Raw genomic sequence first — 22,632 nt, forward strand, 5'->3', positions numbered from 1 at the left:
CCCGGGGCCGGCTGTGCCCAGGACGCGCGCGGCGAGGCGGGCTCTGCTCCGCAGAGCAGGCAGCAGAGCGCGGGGAGCGCCAAGGCGCTGGCGAGGGGGCCCTGGGCCCGGGCGGGTGGCAGAGGGAAGAGCGCGTGCCCTGGGGTGGTGCAGGACCAGCGGCAGAGGAAGGCGAGAGGTGAAGAATGGTGTGGAGGGAGCAGGTGACTGAGGCTGGATGTTAGGGAGCAGGTGCCGAGGGCGTGGATAGCAGTCACTGCAAACACAGGTCGCCCACGGGCTCTACGGCGGCGGCGGCAGCAGCAGCGGCAGCAGCAGGAGGCGTGGGCGTGAGCAGGCAGCCCAAGGCGCTGTGCGTCTCAATGGGCGTGCACGGGAGACGGGGAGCTGCGAGTCCAGGCAGGGTTGGGGCTGGGGGCTGGGGGCGGGACGGCTGTAACGCACGGTAGCAACTGGCAGCAGGGAGGGGGTCAGTCAGCATGGCCGGGGAGGGCGCGAGGCAGGCACGGGGCGGACAGAGGCAGGCAGACTGGGCAGAAGTGCGCCAGGCAGGCGGAGGCGAGGATGAATGGGCGAGGCCTGGGGAGCACTGGCTCTGTCTGGACGGGGTTCCTGAGAGCCTGGCCGGGGCCTGACCTGGTGGGCTGGACTGACAGCCACGCCCTGATGCTCAGAAAGAGGCAGGTGGAGTGACGCAGAAGGACAGGGCGATCTCCTGAGAGTCCACACGGGCAGCTCACCCACCTGTGTCTGACCCAAGACTCCCGGAATGGTCCAGCCAAGTCCCAGCTGGACGGTGAGTTTGGGGATGGGCACTGCGTGTCAGATGCAGGCTCAGGACACCTAAGAGCTGACGGGCTGGGCCCCTACGGCGGAAGGCACACGGGACCCTGGGGCTGGGGTCTGCGGGGAAGGGGAGAGGAAGAGCTTGTGGGGGGACCGAGGCAGGGAATCAGGAGACGGAGGCCTGGGGAAAGACAGCTAAGCCTTCGTTAGGCCGATGGCAGCAGCGGGTGGGAAGCGTGGGAGAATGAAAAGAGCGGGCAGTTGGACTCGAGGCCTGGGCCCTGTTCATTCTAGCTCTGCCAGCAAACGCTTCCTGTAGCCTCAGGCAAACAATCTCGGGGCCTCAGTCCACAACTGCGGAATCACAGGTGCCTCAGAGTTAGAGCAGACGCGTCCAGAGATCCCTCAAGCTGGCCAGGAAGCCCTACGAGGTCGGGGAGAGGGAGGGTGTGTGTGTGCGGCCGGGAGGAGGGTCTGTGTGGATGTGCTGAGGGCGGCCCCGTGGGCTCGGAGGAAGAGTCTGGAAGAGTCTGGGTGTGGACGGGGGGCACCGGTAAGGAGCCGACGGAAGAGGCGCGCGTCAGTGGGGATGGAGGTCGGCAGGTGGCATCGTCCTGCCTGCTCCCTCCTGGCCGGGGGCTGGCGGCTCGGCCCTGCCCGTTTGGTGAAGGCGGCCGGGCAGGCGGGAGGGGCGGGCACGTACCGTGAAGATGTTGGAGCGCCGCTTGGACTGCTTGCGGATGGGTGTGGGGGTGGAGGAGGCAGCGATGGTCTCGATGCGCAGCTCCCGCTGGCTGATGCTGGGGGTGGAGGGGACTGAGGATGAGTAGTCGCTGAAAGCGCTGCTGCCGCCATTCGTGGCCTAAGGACAGAGAGGGCTGCTGAGGGCGGCTCCGGGAGGGGCGCAGGGGCGGGTGGCAGGCAGGAGCTGGGAAGCCTGCGGTGCGGAGACCTGGCCGGGGGCTCGTGGGGCAGCAGAGGGGCCACTAGCTCCTACGGGTGGTACCAAGGGGAAAGGTAGCACGGCCTGGAGGCCAGCAGGACCCGGTGGTCACCACACTGGGCTGCCCCACTAGGGCCCCAGCAGGGGCCATTCAGGGTCAGCCCGGGAGCTGAATCGGAGGCAAAGGCTAGCAGGTTGGAGTCAGTGACAGAGGCCAGAAGAGAACGAACTGTGGAGTCTTGGCTCACAGGTGGGTGTGACGCGAGGTGGCAGGTCACCCTGGATGAGCTCCCCAAGTCAGTGACAAAGAGCAAGACTGCAGGAGGCCAGGGCGGGCCTCAGAGTGCAAGGGGAGGATGAGGTTTGCTTCTAGGCAGTGTGGGTGACAGGGTACAGGATACAGGAGGGCCGGGGCAGAGAGCGGAACAGCTAAGCTAAGACTGCTCCAGAGGAAGCAGCAGGTAAGGGAGCGGCGGCAGAGGATCTCCGCAGAGAGACAGCAGGTGCTCAGCACTGTCCACTCCAGGACTCGGGAAACACAGTGTGACAAGGCCACCCGCTAACGGCCCATTGGATGATCACTAAATAGAGAACGTGTCCTGCTCTGGCAGCCTCCTCGAATCCTAACCCGTACAAAGGGAGCAAGACACCTGAGCTGCTGCCCCTCGGTGGGCAGGGCCCCCGTGCACAGCTGGTTCTGCAGCGGAGGCAGCGCCGCTCAGAGACAGTGAAGAAAGACCTTCTGTGCCTCCTTTCTTCCACGGGGGAGTGCTTACAGGGGAAGCCCTGACGCCGTCTAAAGTGCTAAAGGGAGGGCTCAGGCTGTCATCAGGACACTGGTGGGCCAGGGGGCCTCAGAAAGACGATGGCCCTTGGCAGAAGTAAAGGAGTGGCTGTCGGCTCGACCACTCAGTGCGCACACCTGTGATGGCCCAGGGCTTATCCGCCGAGCAGGGACTGAGCGGGGAGATGCAAGTACTGGCCTGCCTGCCAAGGGCCAAAAAACAACCAGGCAGTAGGCCCAGGAAGTGGGCGGGTGTCCAAGTGGTAATACAGGAGAAACCCTGGCAGGACCCGGCTCAGAACACCCCCACTACCCCACACGTCACAAATGCCACTGGCCCTTGCGGGTAAGTGCTGCCCTTCTAAACGCAAACACCGAGAGAAGGGCCAGCAGGTGAGGGCCAGCAGGGACGAGCTCAGCTCAGAGCCTCCTGAGAACGGCTGCACGGGAAGCGGGCACTGAGATAGCGCTAACGTGGGTGACCAGAGCAAATGCTTAGGCGGCCTCAGCTGCTGCAGAGCTGCGGGGCAAGGAGAGTGTCGAGCAGGGACGGGAACTAGCGGGAAGGCAGTCACCACGGGGTACAGAGGAGGCCAGGCCAGTCGTGCAGGCTAAGGGAACTCGAGCCAGTGCTTTCAAACCATCTGCAAGGCGGCAGACCAGACGAGGTGGGGACAGGCAGGCAGACAGACAGAATGGGAGGCAGGGCCGCGGCGGGCGGGGCGTGCAGTGGCGGGGGGCGGGGGGAGGCTGCCCGCACCTGGTTGATATGCACGGACGGGATGGAGGCAGCGGACACGGCCGAGTGGCTGGGAGAGTTGGGCAGTGACTTGCAGGGCCCGATGGCCAGCTGCTGCTTCTTCCGCAAGGCCACTACCTTCTGGGCCACTGCAGGGGACAGCACAGTCAATTACCCATGTGGGGAGGAGCGAGGAGCCCAGCTTAGAGCCGCCACCCCCCCACCCCACCCCCCCACCCCACCCCCGCCTGCCTGACCCCCTCTGGGGGAGCGTCCCTGGCGCCGAGTTACCGTCCTGGAAGACGCGCTCCACGTTGAGTCCGTAGGTGGCGCACGTCTCGTAGTAGGTGCAGCGCTTCAAGTCTGTGGACAGCTTGCGGGCCCTGCTGTCGTCGATGACCCGCGGGTTCGCGGCACTGATGGCGTCTGTTGGAGACGGGAGAGTGGGGACTGACTCAGCCTGCTGAGAAGCTGAGGCTGCTGGCCGGTGGGCCGTTCGGTCAGAGGGTGGCTGGGCAAAGAGCCCGGGCAGCGGACGACACGGAGCACGAGAATACGGGTGTCTGGGCCTCGTTCCAGCTCTGCCACCGACTCACTGAGTGGGAACGAGCCAGACACTCTGTTTATTCATCTCAAAATGTGGACACGACCACCACACGGATGGCAGGATCTTAGCTGGGGAAGACCCAGTGCGTACGGGGCAAAGAGGAGGCGCCCGCTCTAGGGCGACACGAAAGGGCTGGTCCAGCGCCAGGAGGGCGGGGCAGCCAGGCTTTCTTGTACCTGCCACCTGGGGGCCCAGAGCCCCCGCGTCACCCCTGCTGGCCCGCTCACCCTGCGTGCCCACCAGCACCATGGGCACCTCGCTGGCGTTGCGGAAGCTGCAGAGCCGCAGGAAGTAGTTGTACACCGTCTGGAAGCTGATTTCATCCTCCAGGCTGAACACAAACACCACCGCGTCCACCCAGGCAGCAAACTAGGGGGGACCGAGCACAATTACCACCCTCACCTGGGCACGGGTGAACTGCGTACCCCTCTCCCCACACGCAACCTTGCCCAGTCCCAACTGGGAACCTCAAGAAAGGGGCACCAAAGGCCAAGGCTGGGGGCAGGGGCATCACCTGGAGCTCAGGGGGGCCTCCTTCATCTCGGATCAGCAGCAGGTAGCTCTGGCCATCCACCACAATCTCCTTCTTAAACCGACCCCCTAGGACAGAGTTCACGGTCAGGCCCAAAACCAGAAGAGCGAGCCCACGGGGGCCAAACGGAAGAAGTCCACGGCTTCCAACAGAGAAGACGGGAGCGCTGAGAAAGCCAAGGGCTGCAGCCCCCGCACGGACAACTGGAAAGAGGGACGGCGGCCATTAAGGCAGGCCCGTAACGCTCACCTTCTGGGGACTCCTCCTGGACATAGGTCCCCGTCAGATAGCGGTGCACCAGGGCCGACTTGCCACTAGACAGGTTCCCCACAATGCCCTGCGGGACAGGAAGGCGGGAGAGCTGCGGTCAGAGGGCAGGACGGAGGACACGGGGCAGGAAAGGCTGATACGTTAGCAAGGAGAGGGGCCAGTGCTGCGGATGGGCGAGCAAAGAGAAACAGGGAAGAGAGGGGTGACGGGAGAGACCAAGCCTAGAGACGGAGGGGACTGGAAGCGGGGGAAGCAACGCCGGCCCACCACTCCAGCCCGCACCCCCAGCCCCTGGGCTGCCGGGCCTCCCATGGGCCTCACTCACCACTTTAAGCTCCGGCACCGAACGGCTCAGGGTCCACTCCTGGCTGTTCACAAAGGAGTCTGCGGGAGAGAAGGCCGCCTGTCAGGACTGGGGTGGGACACACACCTTTGCTATCCACCACCTGCTGCCTCTGATGCTGCCCCTTCACAGGCCAAGGCCAGAAAACAGCACTCACGCCCTGGTCTCCTGGGAAGCAGCAGGAACGTTCTGCGCAGCTGGGACAGAGCGATGCCAGCCCCCACTTCCACTGGCCTGGCCCCGATCCCTCCTCTTACTGCTACAGCAAGGTGCGTAGTTGCTACCTCGAGCCACACTCGGCCTGCCGCCCCCCACCTGGTGAGAGGCCTCCAGTGGGTCTCAGCCAGACCCAAGCTGGGCGGCAAGGCTGCAGCTTCTGCTGCGAGTAGGAACAGCTCACCCTTGCAGGGTGCGGCCACCTACCGCATTCCTGGAGGCTGAAGAGGGAGGAGCCCTTACCTGGCCCTGTTCTGTGAGAGGCAGGTCCAATGGGGAGCGGCCCTCGTCCCCAAGCTCCTCCTGGGCAGGAGGCCACCACCCTCTGTGTCCCAGAGACCCACCTCCGGGGCTCTTCCTCTCCAGTCCATCCTCAGCTCCTGCCGGGCTCCAGCCACGCAGAGCCCCCCTCTCCTTTATCCTCTAGGTTGTAATGGACATCCTGCGATCGGCTCCCGGCAGCTTGGGCCTGGGCCAGCCTCTCTGGCTGGGCTTGCTCCCCCTCCCCAGGCTGTCTCAAACAGTGCTTATGACGGTCGGGTCCACAAGCATTCCCCAAACTCATCTGCACAGGCAGCTAGAGGTGAGGGCTCGAGCCTCGCCTGGGAGCTAGAAATGCTGCTGTTCTAGGCTCCCACCCAGAGCCCGCTGGCTCCGAGTGCGTCTCCATCCCTCCCCTCCCGGGCCCCAACTCCTCAGGCACCCAAAGTGATAAGGGGCCCTTCCGACCCGCTCTCATTCCACCACGCTAGGGCCACGGGCGGGAGGTCCTGCCCCGACCCACCTGGAAGGCCACCTCTGCCACAGACACCTTCTCCAGACCCACTGGCGACCCCAGAGCCTTGCCTGCCCGGCGCCGATCCCACTCGGCCAGCCCCGGCTAGCCCCCAGGCCCACAAGGCACAGGCCCGCTTCTCCCAGGTAGGTTTCCGGTTTGTTTCACACCCGCCCTCAAGCCCGGACTCCAACCAGGGAGGCCACGCAGGCCGGGGCTCTCCCCCTTACCGCTTGGCGCGCCCAGGAGCCCAGGGGCCGCGGCCGCCCGGCGGCTCCACAGCGGCTCGGGGGGCGCGGGCGCGGGCTCCCTCCGGCGGAAGCGGCTGGTGAGCAGCCTCCAGAGGCCGGCGGCAGTGTGGGGCCGGCCCGGCTCTGGCGCGGCGCTCGGGGCCGCGGCGCCCAGCAGCAGGTCGCGGCGGCTGGAGAAGGCACCCAGAGAGCTGGCGTCGCCGTCGCTGCGGGTGCGCGCCCGGGGCAGCAGCCCCGACTCTGCGCGCCGGATCTCCTGGCCGCGGCGCAGACGGAAGCTGAAGCTCTTCCTCAGCGCCGACAGGCCGCGCCGGGGGCCCGGGGAGCTGCGCCCGCCGCCGCCGCGTAGCACCTGCCAGCGCTGGCTGCTCCACAGCGAGGCGCCCCGCAGGAAACCCGCGCTGCCCGCGCGGCCCAGCCCCGCGCCAGCGCCCTCGGCCTCGGCCGCCAGCTCCAGGCGGTTCACCTCCAGGAACGTCATGCTGGTGGGCCGCGGCGCCTGGGTCCGCCGGGGGCGGCTGCGCCGGGCCGGCGCGGGGCTGGGCGCGGGGCTGGGCGCGGGGCTGGGCGACGGGCTAGGCGCGGCCGAGCCGGGGCGCCCCGAGGACGCGGGCCGGGGAGCCGGCGGGAGGCCGTCGGGCGGGCCGCGGCGGCCGAGACGCGGGCGCAGGAGGCCGAGCAGCAGGCCGCGGACGCCAGCGGCCGGTGGCCCCGGGCCGCCCGAGCACACGCTCTGCGGCCGCGCCGGCTGCTCGCGCACGGCGCACAGGGCAGAGGCAGCGCGGCCGGCCGGGGCGCCGTGCAGGTCCAGCGAGTCGCAGACGCTGAGGGCGCGGCGGCAGGCGGCGGGCCGCTCCCGGCTGCGGCTGTCCCCTGGCGGCCAGCCCCGCTCCATGCTCAGGGCCCGCGGGCGAGGGCCAGGCCCATGGTGAGGGGCGCGGGGCTGGGCCCGGGCCGGGGCCGCGGCCGAGGCGCACTGACCTCCGGCCTCTGGGCACCTGGTGTCGGCCGACTGAGTCCCTCAACGCCTCCACCTCGCAGCCGGCAAGCCCAGACCTGGAGAGGCCGGGAGCCAGCCCAACACCGAGAGAGACGTGGCAAGCCTGGCCTGGAACACCCAGGAACGGCGGCCGCAGGAGAGCCAGCCTGCTGGGGCAGCCCCCGAGCCCTGAGAAAACAGGAAATTCCAGCCCAGGGCTCCTCCTCGGTTGGGGCAGGCAGGTGAGGAGATGTCATTAAGAGCAGGCCAAATAAGTAACAGTCCTCGGCACACCACACACTGAGTTCGGTTTTGCAGAGAAGCAGGCCATTTGCTCTTTCTCCAGGGAAGAACCAGAAGGTGACCCACCAGGGTGGGAGTCAGTAAAAGCCTAAATTATGAGTCAGGAGTTATGCCGACTTCGGGCCTCAGTCTCCTTATCTGGAAAGTAGGGAGCCTCTACGAGGCAATCCTGTCTTAGCTTGGGAAACTCGCAAATCCGAGTTGCTGTATGTTTTAGTCAGCTCTTCTGTTAATGACCGAGGCTGTCTTCTTCCCTGGAGATTATAAAATCATCTGTAGTAGGTTAAGTGTTGTCCTGCCCAAGGGCAGCAGAAAATCGAAAGAGAACCTCTGGACCTGGACCATACAGTTCTGGACGAGTGACTCACTTCTGAGCCCCTGAAGTCTCCAGCCTCCACCCGCTGGCTGGTTCTCACCTCCTGTCCAGAGGCTGTGCAGAGGTGAAGCTTCAGACTGCAGTACTGGTTGGAGCCTGACGCTCAGCACCGATGCCCTGTGAATTTCACGTGTGTGGGCTGCAACAGACACTCAGTAAATGCAGGGATGACTTCAGGACGGGGGCAGGGGGCAGGCAGTTGCCGTGCTGTGCTCTCCACTGCAGTGTATACATCAGTCCCCTCCAAGGCGCTGGAGATGAGCCAGTTTACCATAATCCACAAGGACCCCAAGCAGATCAGGAGAAACCAGTTGAGGCAGGTGGCAAGGATGAGTGGGGCTTGCCTTTCCTTTAAAGACGTGATACACCCAGGTTTCCTCCACCCCCAGTCCAACCCAACTCCCAACGTTCCTGTCCCTCTCAGCTTTAGAATTCCAGGGTCCTGGTCAGAAGCAAAGTACGAGATAAAAGTGGCACATTCCTGAGGGGGCTGGGGTGGGGGAATGCCTGAGAAAGGCAGGGCCTCTCCATCCTAGGTGCTCCTGGGGAACCCAGAGCTGGAAACTCCCAAGTCCTGGGCTGGATCTCCCAGGCCTGGAGAGGCCCCCGGGCCTGATTGCGTATTTTCCTGGGACTAGTTATTAACAACAACGAGGATGACTTCTTCCTCTCCGGGATGCACACCCCCACGTAAGAGTCGCTCCTGCACAAGAGCCTTTCCCAGGCTCCTTCAGGCGTGGAGACAGGAATGCAACCCAGGAATCCTGACTCACGTTCCCAAGTTTAAGTCTCCTACGCTGAACTTCCCTATCTTCGTATCTGTCTCTCTGTCCTCTCTCACACGTAGGGGATTACCCCTCCCCCAGAGAAGAAGCCTGCTCATTCCAAACCCTCCCCCCAAGCCAATGAAAATGCAAGCACAGGACAGCAGCTATCAGAGACAAGTGGGGACTGAGGGGGGACGGGGGACAAGGTGCCGAACAGGGGATGGGCTGCTTCAGAACCCAACTGGCTAGCCTCAGGGGGCGAGGAGCAGGCTGGGATAGGAGAGTAAAAGGCCCCCAGTTACACACACACACTCACACACACACACACACACACAGGCTACAGGACATGCAGCAGTGCCCAGTCCAGGAGGTGAAAAAACATGCCACATTCTCAGAGGACACACCAGCGCCTGACTCCCCTTGTACCTGCAAAATCGGTCCAGGCGAAATGCTCAGACTGGGTCAATCCCAAACCTGGGACAGCTTCCTCTTCCTCATGGGGCTGCCTCCTTCCTATTCCTGCTTCCTAGAAACCTTTCCTGACTCAGGGAAACTAGACAGAGAAGGGCACCTGCCTGCACATAAATGTCCCAGGACATCAGCCAAAGACCCCAGAAAGGAGATCGGTGCAGACACACACCTGTCTCCTTGTTGGTGTCACACACACACACACCCCCGCCCGGGTCAGGGACAAGGTCTCTGTGTTCCATCTGCAAGATTCTACTCCAGAGACATGTGACAAACAGCTTACTACTCAACACAGCCCAAAGGAAACTAGGACAATCCTAAAAAGCATCGGGCTGGGGCCACGTAAACCGTACAGAAATCCCATAAAACTAGCCCTAGTGTCATTTCTCTGACTCTTAAGGTCATCAGAAACACCAGGCTGAACCTGTCGTGTAGGGGCGAGACCCCACAGAAGCTTCTGGGGGAATTAAAGACGCACTCTCTCGCAATGCCTGCAGCGTGCATCCTGGGTGAGGATGGACACGCTTCCCTGGAGGCTGAGCGCGCAGAGGCTGAGCACTGAGCACCCCCTTCTGTTCTGAGCGCAGGCAAATCAGAAGGAGAAGGGCAGTCTCTAGAGCTGGCTGAGCTGGACTGGCTGCTCGGACCTGAGAGAGGAGGGCGCCTGCGTGTGCAGCTGTGGCCTAGGGCAGCAGGGGTGCACTGCTGAACCCAGGGTGTCTAGGGAGAAAGAGAAAGACCCCTGCATAAAAAAGGCATGAGCTGTGAGGCACTGCACAGAAGCGGTGCACTGGTGGGGGGAAAAAGAAGGGCGGCCTCTGGCGCAGGAATCCCACAGAACCTTGTACCTAGTCTCCCTCAAATATTTGCTAGGTGATCCATTGATAAGTGTCGAGGCGCGCCCTGGTGAGGCCACGCAGCAGCCGCAGAGAGCCTGTGGAGGTCCTTCTCAGAGCCCAGGAGGGGCTGGCTTTCTGCTGGAAGCCAAAGGCTGCGGCTTCCTCCCGCCGCCAGAGTGGTCCCAAGAGCCGCAGGGCCCTCCGACGCCGGTCGGCATCTTCTTGCCCACGAGGTGGCAGCAACACATCTTCCTGCAGCCAGGTGGCCTCCGGCTGTGCGGCGAGCAAGGCGGTAAGGACCCCAGCAGTGGCCCGGCGGTGAGTGGCCACGCGGGTTGGCCAAGCCCTTCCATCACTGAGCTGAGGGAGGCGACGAGTGTCACACCCGGAGGATCGCAAGGCCCGCAGGTCTCTAGCAAGCTCTGTCCTCTCTGCAGGTCACCGGGTTGGGGATTAGGGAGCCCGCAGAGACCCTGGGCCGCCCCCGCCAACGACCCGCCACTCACACGGGCGGCCTGCAGGACCGGCCTCCTTACAAGTTTCAGCTGTCCACAGCTGTCACAACATTCGTCTAACACTCATCCCTCTGGGATATTTTTCTGGTGTGTTTAATGTTCCCCCGCTAGAACTCGGCAGGGCACGCAGGTGGTGTGCAATGATTCTGTGAATGAACGAGTGAATGAATGAATGAACGTGCATCTTTGCTGAGCATGAACTATGCGCCCCCGCTAGTTGTAGCTCACGAGCTCTAGAGCACAGGCTCAGTAGTTGTGGCACACGGGCTTAGTTGCTCTGCGGCATGTGGGATCTTCCCGGACCAGGGCTCGAACCCACATCCCCTGCATTGGCAGGCGGATTCTTAACTACTGCGCCACCAGGGAAGCCCTCATCCGTCTTTAAAGGTTGTTCTCTACCTTCAAAACTGAGCAACGGTCCAGCCAAATCCCATGAGCTAAAAATCTGCCTCTTCCAGTCCAACAGGCTTTGAAAATGCCTTCATTCCATATCAGCAGCATCAACAGGCTAATGAACGTTTGCTTCATCTTTCTTACAGAAGTCAAATAGTTTCATAAAGGGAAGACCACACAGTATTCAAATAATTGCGCCGTTTTGGCTGTAAGACGGAGGAGCTGTGCCCCCACCTGGGAACCCCAGTACAGATGCACAAGCTCTGGGTCTCAGGGCAAGGGGGACTGAGGGTCAGTGTACACTACTAAGAACAAAGACAGGTAGTTTGAGAGTCTAATGGACAAAAGTTTAAAAGCATCTGAATTCCAGGTGGGTGAGGGATGGATTGGGAGTTTGGGATTAGCAGATGCAAACTATTTATATAGAACAGATAAACAACGAGGTCCTACTGTATAGCACAGGGAACTATATTCAATCTCCTGTGATAAACAATTGTAAAAGGAGGGATTTCCCTGGCGGTCCAGTGGTTAAGACTCCGCGCTTCCACTGCAGGGGGTGCGGGTTGAATCCTTGGTCGGGGAACTAAGATCCCACATGCTGCTCAGTGTGGCCAAAATAATAATAATGTAAAAGAACATGCAAAAGAATATAGGTACGTATGTAACTGAATCACCCTGCTGTACACCAGGAATCAACACAACATCGTAAATCAACTATGCTTCAATAAAATAAAGTTTCAAATAAATAAATAAAAGCATCTGATTTCCCATCATCAATTTTGAAAGCAGGGCCTCCACTGAGGCCCAGGGCTCTGCCCCACTGGCAAGGCCAAGCCTGCCCATTGCCCCGAGCATCCAACACACGTGCCCAGACCCCGGGAGGCCTCTGGATGGGCTCCCCATCAAAGGAAGCCACAGACCTCTCAGGCCAGACCCAGGTTGACACCAGCAGGGCCTGGACGTGGAGGCTACCTCCCTCCCCGCCGCCAGCCCAGCGGGAGTCGTCGGTATACACTCAGCTCAGGCCCACTGCCACCACAAGCCCTCCTGGACGTCCCGGCCTCCTCTCACTGTCCCCAGTTCACCTCGTGTCTTCTGTAGATGCTAACATCTAATCGGCTCTCACCTCATGGGGGCCTGAGCTCCCGGGCACAGAAAGGTCACAGATACCTGGCCCTGTGGCTCAGAGCCAGACTCGGCCAGCCCTGGGGACGGCAGAGCCATTTTGGTGCCCTATACAGCCAAGGCAGCAGCCACAGGGGACGGCACTGGTCACCCGATAGTAACGGCCACTTCCTGAACATGAGAGGCTCTACTCGGAGCACTTCACACACACAAAACCACTTAACCCCTCTGAGAAAGGTACTGGTCTTCTTTTTTAAAGAAATATTTATTTATTGGCCATGCCTCGCGGCATGCGGGATCTTAGTTCCCCAACCAGGGATCAAACCCGTGGCCCCTGAAGTGGACGCTTGGAGTCCTAACCACTGGACCGCCAGAGAAGTCCTGAAAGGTACTGTTTTGTTTGTTTGGTTGGTTGGTTTTTTGGGGGCTGCGTTGGGTCTTCGTTGCTGCGCGTGGGCTTTCTCCAGTGGTGGCGAGCGGGGGCTACTCTTCTTTGCGGTGCGCAAGCTTCTCATTGCTGCGGAGCACGGGCTCTAGGCGCGCGGGCTTCAGTAGTTGTGGTACGTGAGCTCAGTAGCTGTGGCACACGAGCTTAGTTGCTCCATGGCATGTGGGATCTTCCCGGACCAGGGCTCGAACCTGTGTCCCTTGCATTGGCAGGCGGATTCTTAACCACTGTGCCACCAGGGAAGCCTGAAAGGTACTGTTAATCTCCCCGTTTTACAGATGAGGACTCTGAGGCACAGCGGCCAAGTAACGTGCCTAAGGTGAGGGCTGGTAGGTGGCTGAAGCTGACCTTCCAACCTAGGCCACCTGTCTGGCCCCGAGCCCTGAGGCCTGCTGAGCCCTGGTACCCACATCGGGGCGGCCCAGCCTTGCCCTTCCCAGCAAGGGAACCTCCTTCCCAAAAGACTCCCCAAGGTTCCTCATCACCCACCTTCCAAACAAACTCCTGCCCCCATATCCCACTCTCCCAGCCCTGAATCAGTACGAGGGGCTGACACTGGTTCATGAGCCAGCCCTGCTAGGTACGCATGGCATTCACAAAGGAGAAGCCACCTCGACAGGCCAAAGGGGCGCTGTCTGGGGCTGAGGGGCCCTCGGCACACCTCACATTCACGCCATTAGACAGAGCCCAGAGCAGCCAGCCCGGGCCTGAGGTCAGACCACCCTCCCGCAGTGAAGACACTTCCCTGGGCGACTGCCATCTTCCTGAGCCCTTCAGGTACCCAGCAACATGTGACAGTTAATTTCCTACTGTGAGACACACCTTTCCCACCTCCCCCCGCAGGGGGTCCACTGCCCAGCGCTGCCTGGGCCACACAAGGACTGGAGTGGGGTGGGGACAACCCGATGAGGCCCCTGGGGGCACAGGGCTACCCCTGTCCCATGCAGCCGGTCCACCTGCACACTCTTCTGCTCAACACCAGCAAGCATTCCCAGTCCCACCAGCACTCCCGCATCACAGAGCGACTGGGAGTGGCAATCAGAGCTTTGGCGCCTGGCAGTTGGGTTTCAGACTTTCCTCTTTTTTTTTTAATGTAAAAAGGGTTTTATTTGGAATTCCCGGTGGTCCAGTGGTTAGGACTCCGCTCTTTCACTGCCGAGGGCCCGGGGGCCCGGGTTTGATCCCTGGTCAGGGAACTAAGATCCCGCAAGCCACGTGGCACAGCCAGAAAAAAAAAAGGTGGCGGAGGGTGCTTGTATTTGCAGGGGAGCAGGACTCTAGTGGCACAAGCCAAATGCCACGTCATCGTCTGACTCCTCGGCCTCCTCCCCCTTCTCGTCTTTCTGCAGATCCTGGGGCAGTGGAGATGGCTACAGCCCCGGCAGCGGGCGCGCCGGCCAACATGCCAATACCCTGGGCAATGACGCCCTCAATTGTTCTTTCCGTTCAGCTCACAGATGACCTTGTTGAGCCGGTCATCGTCCGCCTCAGTGCCGCGCTGTCCAGGATCTTCTTGATGTCCTTGGCGCTGGAGGAGGTGCTGTCCCCGAGGGCGGCCGGCAGGTAGGAGGCGACGCAGCGCATCTCTGCGGCGGCGAGAGACCTTGCACGGGCGACCTCAGAGGCATCAGGGACCCAGGCTTTCCTCTTACTTCTACTCTCATCTGTCTTCAGCCTGAGGACTCACCGCCCCACCGGCCCATCAGCTCTCAGGCCTGGGCCCCCGGGCCACACCATCGCTGTGAAACAGCGTCAGGGAACCCTGGTGACCGCATGGGCGCTCAAGGGAGGCCACCCAGGAGGGAGCCCCGGAGGCCACGTGGCCAACTGCAGCCTCCCCACGGCCCTCGGCTGCGAGATGAGACGGGCGCAGAGGTCAAGGCCGTGTGCAGAGCTGCCGTGCTTCGAACTTACGCCACAGGCAGAGCCGACGAGGGGCCCCCAGCAGAACCCCTGCGCAGAGAGTAAGGGTCCCCGGCCCGTCAGCAACAACTGGGCAGTGGGGACGACACGCAGGGCAGAGGTGGAGGGGTCCCTGCAAACCATCTTCACAAACGCCCGTCCACAGCCTGTAGACCCCACGCGGGCGGGTCTTCTCCACCTCCCCTCCCGGCACCTTCACCTGTGCTCCTCTGTGCAACGGCCTCACTCAGCCCACCTCCTCCCCGAGGCCTCAGACCTCAGCCACCAGCGCTCGCCCCAACCTCGCCGAGCCCTGCACAGCTTGGCCGGGCAGCCGGGGAAGCCCACTGGCCGCGGAGTCTGCGAGGAGCTACGGCCAAGCCGCAGGGAAAGCTGTGCTGGACCCCGGGAGAGGGGGAGGCAGGACACAGTTTGCAACAAGGTTCCTGGATTTAAAGGATAGAGAAGATCGATAGATTCACTGCATAAAAATAAGGTCCTGAGCGATTTTTTAAAAGATTGTAAAAAAAAAAAACCTAAGAGAAATATAACTAAAGGGAAATCAACACGTGGACAAAAACATGACTATGCTGATGGGTTAATATCACTAATACATGCAAAGCGCACAGATGTCGCTAAAAAAATAAATAAAATCTTGACAAAGTAAAGAAAGTACAAACAGCCAATTCACGTGGAAATCACTCGCTCTCACTTGGGACTCAAAGAAACAGAAATTAGAAATGAAGTTCCAGGGCTTTCCTGGTGGCGCAGTGGTTAAGAATCCGCCTGCCAATGCAGGGGACATGGGTTCGAGCCCTGGTCCAGGAAGATCCCACAGGCCGCAGAGCAACTAAGCCCGTGCGCTGGAACGACTGAGCCTGCGCTCTAGAGCCTTCGAGCCACAACTACTGATGCCTGTGCCCTCTAGAGCCCACGTGCCACAACTACTGAGCCCACGTGATGCAACTATTGAAGCCCACGTGCCTAGAGCCCGTGCTCCGCAACAAGAGAAGCCACCGCAATAAGAAGCCCACACACTGCAACGAAGAGTAGCCCCCGCTCGCCACAACTAGGAATGAAGACCCAACGCAGCCAAAAATAAATAAATAAAATTAAAAAAAAAAATGAAGTTCTACTTCTCACCTACCAAAGCCTTAACATGACTTTTGTGTCCGTGAGGCCTAGTGCTGGCAAGCGTGCATGTGCCCAACCCCTCTCCCCAGCAGCTCAGCCCTTTGCCCCTCGTACTAAATTAGCCACAGGGACTCCAACAGAGACCGTCTGACATGGACACAAAGGTTTAGGCCCAAAGAAGTCCAGCACTTCCAAAAAAGTGAAATCAACCAGAGTGTCCACCAATACGGAAACAAGGGAGTAAGCGACAGTGTCTCCAGATGGTGGGACATCAGGCAGCCACTTAAAACAACATCTGCAGGGGCTTCCCTGGCCGACCAGTGGTGAAGCCTCCACCTCCCACTGCAGGGGGCACGGGTTCCATCCCCGGTCGGGGAACTAAGATCCCACATGCTGCACAGCACAGCCATAAATGAACAAATAAATAAGTAAATAATAAAATAACATCTGTAGAGACTTTTTTACTCAGCACAGCAGCAACACTTGTGATCATTCTTTTTAAAAAGCAAGATACAAAACTGTACGTAACATGGACCCAGGTAAAAAAACGCAGGGAAAAAGGAACATATCAAAAAAATAAATAAAATAAATAAAGGAAAAAGGAACATATCAAAATGAGGACAGAGGCCAACTTGGCAGTTAGGACCTGCAGTGATTTTTTTCTGCCTCTATTTTTCTGCAAAATGTACATTTCACCCTGTTTCCTAAAATGTTTGTAGAGGATACACTACAAAGAAAACAGAAGAAACAGAAGAGTGTTTCACCTAGGGATGAGGGCTGGGTGAGGGAAGAAATGGCTCGCCAGAAAAACGCGTGGGTTTGCGCTCTCCCGGCTGAATCCGGGCCCCCAAAGGCCCCCGAGCCTCCACACCTGCAGCGGCTCTGGGTCACCACACAGCCTGACTGGGGCTCACAACAGCTTTCCAACTCCAGCTCTGCGCGGGACACAAAAGAAGAAAGTGGGCTGGGACTCGTCTAATAAACACGCACTCTGCCCTTCTTTTTAGAATTATATTTGACAGTATAAAAGCACGTTCACAACACGCTGGGAAAGCTGCTTTTGATCCTCTGCCCCCTTCCCTTTCCTTCACATGGAAGCTTCCAGAATGAGTGTCCCCTCCCGTCCCCAAAGCCCCAATGCTAGGACTTGGACTTAGCGTTTCACCACAATGCCCGGCCTGGGAGCAAGGAGCCGCTACTAACACAATACGCTGGCAGGCCTCCCCAGTCCCTGGGTACAGGCCTCACTCATCCGTCATCCAGCCGTTGCCCTACTGAGGGCCATTCAAGTTGCTTCCTTTTTTGTCTTTAAACCTCTACAAGCAAGGCTGTAATCAACACCTGTGTACCTATGTGTTTTCTTTCTTTCTTTTTCTTTTTTCACAAATTTATTTATTTATTTTTGGCCGCGTTGGGTCTTCGTTGCTACGCGCGGGCTTCTCATTGTGGTGGCTTCTCTTGTTGCGGAGCACGGGCTCTAGGCGCGTGGGCTTCAGTAGTTGTGGCTCTCGGACCCTAGAGCGCAGGCTCAGTAGTTGTGGCGCATGGGCTTAGCTGCTCCGCGGCATATGGGATCTTCCCGGACCAGGGCTCGAACCCGTGTCCCCTGCATTGGCAGGCGGATTCTTAACCACTGTGCCACCAGGGAAGTCCCACCTATGTGTTTTCTTTCCACAGGTTACATGCCCCAAAGTAGAAAAGTTGGGTTCAAAGAAAAATATGAATTTTTCATGTTCATGGATAATGCCTGATTACTTTCCAAATAGGAGGCAGCAATTCACTGCCCCCCCCATTCCCCCACCAGCAACACATGGGAACACCCACTGCGCCACTCTCACCAGCATCGAGTCATCAGCTCACCTTCTGCTACTGAACGAGGAACCCAGTACCTTGCTCTTCAGCTCTGTGTTTCCCTGATGACTCTGAGGCTAAGCATCTTTTCATGGTCATCAACAATTTCCATTTCCTCTTCTCTGAATTGTCTGCCTGGTCCTATTCTTTGTCCACTTGTCTTTGGGTTTTTTGGTTTTGTTTTGTTTTTTGCTTGCACCGGGTCTTAGTTGCGGCACACGGACTTCTTAGTTGCAGCATGCTAACTCTTCGTTGCGGCACGCATGCAGGATCTAGTTCCCCGACCAGGGATCGAACCCGGGCCCTCTGCATTGGGAGCATGGAGTCTTACCCACTGGACCACCAGGGAAGTCCCTGTCTTTGGGGTTTTAAAAACCTTTTTCTTAACAATTTAGAGGAATTCTTTGTATAATAGGCATCTTAACCATTTATCTGGCATATGTACATGGCAAGCAAATTCTCCTACTCTATTCTACAAAAGTGTAATTAAATCTGTTAATTTTATAATTGATTATAACATCTGAACAATAAGAACCACAACAAAAATCCATGAAACAAGAGTGTTCCTAAAAAAAGGCAAAGGGGGTGGGGGCGGCCTTCTTGACAGAAGAGTACCAGCTAAGACTTGCGGAAGGAATGTCCAGATGAGAAAATCACCACGTGGCAGCCCCAACAGAACAGATTCAGGCACGATCACTGAGGCACTGAAAACCACTGACTGAAAGTTGTGGGGAGCAGTTTACTTCCAAGGTGCAAAAGTCTCACCCTACAGATTACTGATGAATTACAAAGGGGGAGGCAATGGGCCTTCAGGATTAGGACATCTGGTAATCATGTCCTTAACATCACTAACAGCAGGGCCTGATGTGACACAATAGGAGGTATTCCTGTCAAAAGGGTTTAACCTGGATCTCATCAAGCCCCTGAGCTCGCTTCAGGTCATAGGCAGCAGGCGGGATACAGGCACAAGTTAAATAACACCAAGCAGCCTCAGCGCCTGAATCAGAGCGCAACCTTCTACAGGAAAACTGCCCCCAGACGCTTCAACAGTCTGTGTGATAAACCGGTCAGAATGGCCGTCATTAAAAAGTCTACAGGGCTTCCCTGGTGGCATAGTGGTTGAGAATCCACCTGCCAACGCAGGGGACACGGGTTCGAGCCCTGGTCCGGGAGGATCCCATGTGCTGAGGAGCAACTAAGCCCGTGTGCCACAACTACTGAGCCCGTGCTCTAGAGCCGGTGAGCCACAACTACCGAGCCCACGCGCCTAGAGCCCGTGCTCCCCCGCAAGAGAAGCCACCGCAATGAGAAGCTCGCGCACCGCAACGAAAAGTAGGCCCCGCCTGCTGCAACTAGAGAAAGCCAGCGTGCAGTATCAAAGACCCAACACAGCCAAAAATAAATAAATAAATAAATTTATATTAAAAAAGAGAAGTCTACAAATAATAAATGCTGGAGAGGGTGTGGAGAAAAGGGAACCCTCTTAACACTGTTGGTGGGAATGTAAGTTGGTGCAGCCACTATGGAAGACAGTATGGAGGTTCCTTAAAAAACTACAAATAGAGCTACCATATGACCCAGCAATCCCACTACTGGGCATATAGCCTGAGAAACCATAATTCGAAAAGATACACGCACCCCTATGTTCATAGCAGCACTATTCACAATATCCAAGACATGGAAGCAACCTAAATGTCCATCGACAGATGAATGGATAAAGATGTGGTATAGATATACAATGGGATACTACTCAGCCATAAACAAGAATGCTGGGGCGAAGTGAGAGTAGCATCGACGTATATACACGACGAAATGTAAAAGAGCTAGAGGGAAGCAGCCGCATAGCACAGGGAGATCAGCTCGGTGCTTTGCGAAGACCTAGAGGGGTGCGATAGGGAGGGTGGGAGGGAGGCTCAAGAGGGAGGGGACATGGGGATATATGTATGCATGTGGCTAATTCACTTTGTTGTACAACAGAAACTAACACAGCATTGTAAAGCAATTATACTCCAATAAAGATGTACTAAAAAAAAAAAAAAGAGGGGCTTCCCTGGTGGCGCAGTAGTTAAGAATCTGCCTGACATTGCAGGGGACACTGGTTCGAGCCCTGGTCCAGGAAGATCCCACATGCCGCGGAGCAACTAAGCCCGTGCGCCACAGCTACTGAGCCCATGTGCCACAAGTACTAGAGCCCACGCGCCTAGAGCCCGTGCTCCGCAACAAGAGAAGCCACCGCAATGAGAAGCCCGCGCACCGCAACCAAGAGTAGCCCCCGCTCACCACAACTAGAGAAAGCCCGCGTGCAGCAACAAAGACCCAACACAGCCAAAATAAATAAAATAAAATAAAATAATTTATATAAAAAAAGAATAAAATAATGCCATCGGCAGCAACATGGATGGACCTAGAGATGATCATACTAAGTGAAGTAAGTCAGAAAGAGAAAGACAAATGCCATATGATATCACTTATATGTGGAATCTAAAACATTACACAAACAAACTTATCTACGCAACAGAAACAGACTCACACGTAGAGAACAGACTTGTGATGGCCAAGGAGGTGTGGGTGGGGGAGGGAGGGTTGGGAGTTTGGGATTAGTAGATGCAAACCATTATATATAGGATGGATAAACAACTCCTATTGTAAAGCACAGGGAACTATATTCATTATCCTGTGATAAACCATAATGGAAAAGAATAAGAAAAAGAATATATTTATATATAACTGAGTCACTTTGCTGCAGAGCAGAAATTAACACAACATTGTAAATAAACTATACTTCAATACATTTTTTTAAATATTAAAAAAAGAGTCTGTGTGATGGGGAAAAGCATCACGATGGATCCTGTGCCGTCCTGATCCCATCCTGATTTGGAAAAACAAAGAGGTTATTATATAAGCCCCGTGGGGGTTACTTGAGGACATCTGGTTATGGATGAGCTAGTCGACGATGGTTGAGAGTTCTCACTCATCTTTTTGGGTGTGACACTGGTACTACGTTATGTAGAAGGACTGTTCGTAGGAAATGCCTGCTGGAGTGCTTGGCGGGAAGCATCCACAACTACTGACCATCACCTCCACCAAAATATGTGTGTGTGAGAAACAGAGGGAAAGCAAATGGGGTAAATGTTAACTAAGAATCATTCAAGGTGGTCATTTTTCAAAACGAAAGGCTTGGGGAGGGCTTCCCTGGTGGCGCAGTGGTTGGGAGTCCGCCTGCCGATGCAGGGGACGCGGGTTCGTGCCCCGGTCCGGGGGGATCCCACGTGCTGCGGAGTGGCTGGGCCCGTGGGCCATGGCCGCTGGGCCTGCATGTCCGGAGCCTGTGCTCCGCGGCGGGAGGGGCCACGGCAGTGAGAGGCCCGCGTACCACAAAAAAAAAAAAAAAAAAAAGGCTTGGGGAAAAATCTGTCTGTCTTTCCCTCTATAAATTCTGGGTTTCCTGTCTGGCTTAAGGGGATACCTCTTATCCCAAGATTAGACAATACACTTTTAACTTTCTTCTGTATTTTTAAGAGCTGTATCTTTTTCGTGGTGCAGCAGCGCATGCCGGCTCGGAACACAGAATCTGAGAATGGACTCCCCGGGTCCGGGTCCTGCCTCTGCCATTGTGAGGCGACCAACCTCGGGCAAATTCCTCTACATCTCGGTGCGTCAGTCTCCTCATCTTCAAGATGGGGATGATAACACCCCAGGAATGTCTCGAGAATGACAAGCAAGCACGGAGGGCAGAGCCTGGCACATAAGCACTAACAGAAAGCTATTCTTTCGAGTTCTTTCTGAGATGCCAGATGAGATGCAGCCACCCTTCGCTCAGAACCCTGCGGCTCCCTGGCACCTGAAGCAAGAGCTGTCAATCTTGCGATGTCTGCAGCACAAACAAAGTGCTGGAGTGTGGGGTGGCGCATCTGAATAGTTTAAAAACACGCTACGCCAGCAATTTTCATAATAAAATCACGACTCTGGTAAAACAGCGCCTCGCGGTGCCTATCAAAGCAGCCAGGTACGCCACAGGGCTCCCCCCACGTCCCTCCACGCTGGGTCACTGGGTAGAAACCCCATCGAGGCCCTGGCGTGCGGCGCGCTCTTTCGGAAACACAATTTTTCTTCGGTGCCAACTCAGCATCACCCAGCCCATCCTCTCCTGCTTGGAGCAGAGGGACACCCCACGCAGCCCACTCCCAGCTGGGCTGCACCAGGCAGCACTGGGACCTGTACTCCCGCGTGCCGCAGAAATCAATGTTCCCCTTGATCGAGTTCAGGGGGCACCCTGGAAGGAAAGGCAGTGGCAATGCCCAAGGCACCCAGTTCAGAATTCAGAAGGGCCTCCCCGCTCCTCCCCCCACCCCACGGCTGCACACAGCTCCCTCCGCCTGGACCACCCAGCCCTCACTCTCCAGGACGGATTTTCTCTTGCAGACAGAGGGGAAGGACTCTCTCCCGTGCCCCCCGGGGACCCTGCCCCCTCAGTGGGTCTGTGTTAAGCTGTTTGGACTTGGGTCAGGGTCTCCGTATCTATGCCATTGGTGCTCCCAACGTGGACACAACTGACTGCCCTGAACCTGCATGGGGCCTGTTCCCCCTGCACCCATGGGAGAGACACAGGTGGTGGCCGGTGTCCCTCCCTTGGCCTCACACCCACTGTCGCCAGGCGAGGGTCACACAGTTGGGGCAGAACGTGGCCGCCTCCCGGGGCCGCAACCCAGGGCAGCTTTCTCCCCGGGCAGGTCGCGGGTTTTAGGGCGACCAGTCAGAAGCACACGCCGGAAAGCAAGACACCTTGCTCTCGGGGACCTAGCAGCTCTGGCCCAGCTCTGAGCCCTGGAGGAAGAGGCCAGAGAACTCCACGCACCGCCCCTCCTCCTGGTCACCCCAGTGCCGGCGAGGCACAGGCTGGCGGCCCAGACTCTGCGGGGAGGCACAGGCCTCAGAGAGAGAAGTTAGGCCCCTCCACAGACAGCCCCCGCCCCACCCTGCTCTGGGGGCTGCAAAGCTCCACCTCAGGGGCCTCACAGCCCACAGGCCCCCTGCCCTTGGCTGCTCGGGGCCAGCGGGCTGGGAGGGGACCCCACGGGCAGCACCGTGGCCCTGGAGGGGACGGAGCAGTGTGATACAGGCGAGGGCTCCCTGAGCCACCTCCAGGTCCAACAGGGCCCCTGCGCTGGGTACAGAGCAGGGAGGGCCCTTGGTCACTGGTACCTGCCAGGCTGGTACTGGGCTGGGGGCCCGAGGCCCACTGGCCATGGGCTCAGTGTCCAGGAGGAAAGCAGCAGATGAGGCCGA

At 58.3% G+C, this 22,632-nt stretch overlaps 1 protein-coding gene across 10 annotated transcripts in view; it reads right to left on the minus strand.

Moving 5' to 3' along the window:
• The window catches only part of AGAP3 (ArfGAP with GTPase domain, ankyrin repeat and PH domain 3), a 56,417-nt gene that overhangs the window by 22,172 nt on the left and 11,613 nt on the right, over positions 1-22,632 (minus strand). For 3 of the 10 annotated variants that reach the window (XM_060156349.1, XM_060156347.1, XM_060156354.1), the window contains exons 2-8: positions 4,987-5,045; positions 4,641-4,728; positions 4,374-4,459; positions 4,087-4,228; positions 3,544-3,678; positions 3,274-3,401; positions 1,490-1,648 (exon numbers count right to left, since the gene is read on the minus strand). In XM_060156349.1, the coding sequence (XP_060012332.1) occupies positions 1,490-1,648; positions 3,274-3,401; positions 3,544-3,678; positions 4,087-4,228; positions 4,374-4,459; positions 4,641-4,728; positions 4,987-5,045 (797 nt within the window). Of the gene's footprint in view, positions 1-1,489; positions 1,649-3,273; positions 3,402-3,543; positions 3,679-4,086; positions 4,229-4,373; positions 4,460-4,640; positions 4,729-4,986; positions 5,046-5,161; positions 5,267-6,004; positions 6,024-6,225; positions 7,289-22,632 lie in introns of those variants that run through there. The other 7 variants (XM_060156345.1, XM_060156346.1, XM_060156348.1 and 4 more) reach the window with 7 other exon arrangements.

The sequence above is a fragment of the Lagenorhynchus albirostris genome, chromosome 8 (genome assembly GCF_949774975.1).
Source record: "Lagenorhynchus albirostris chromosome 8, mLagAlb1.1, whole genome shotgun sequence".
Classification (NCBI taxonomy): domain Eukaryota; kingdom Metazoa; phylum Chordata; class Mammalia; order Artiodactyla; family Delphinidae; genus Lagenorhynchus; species Lagenorhynchus albirostris.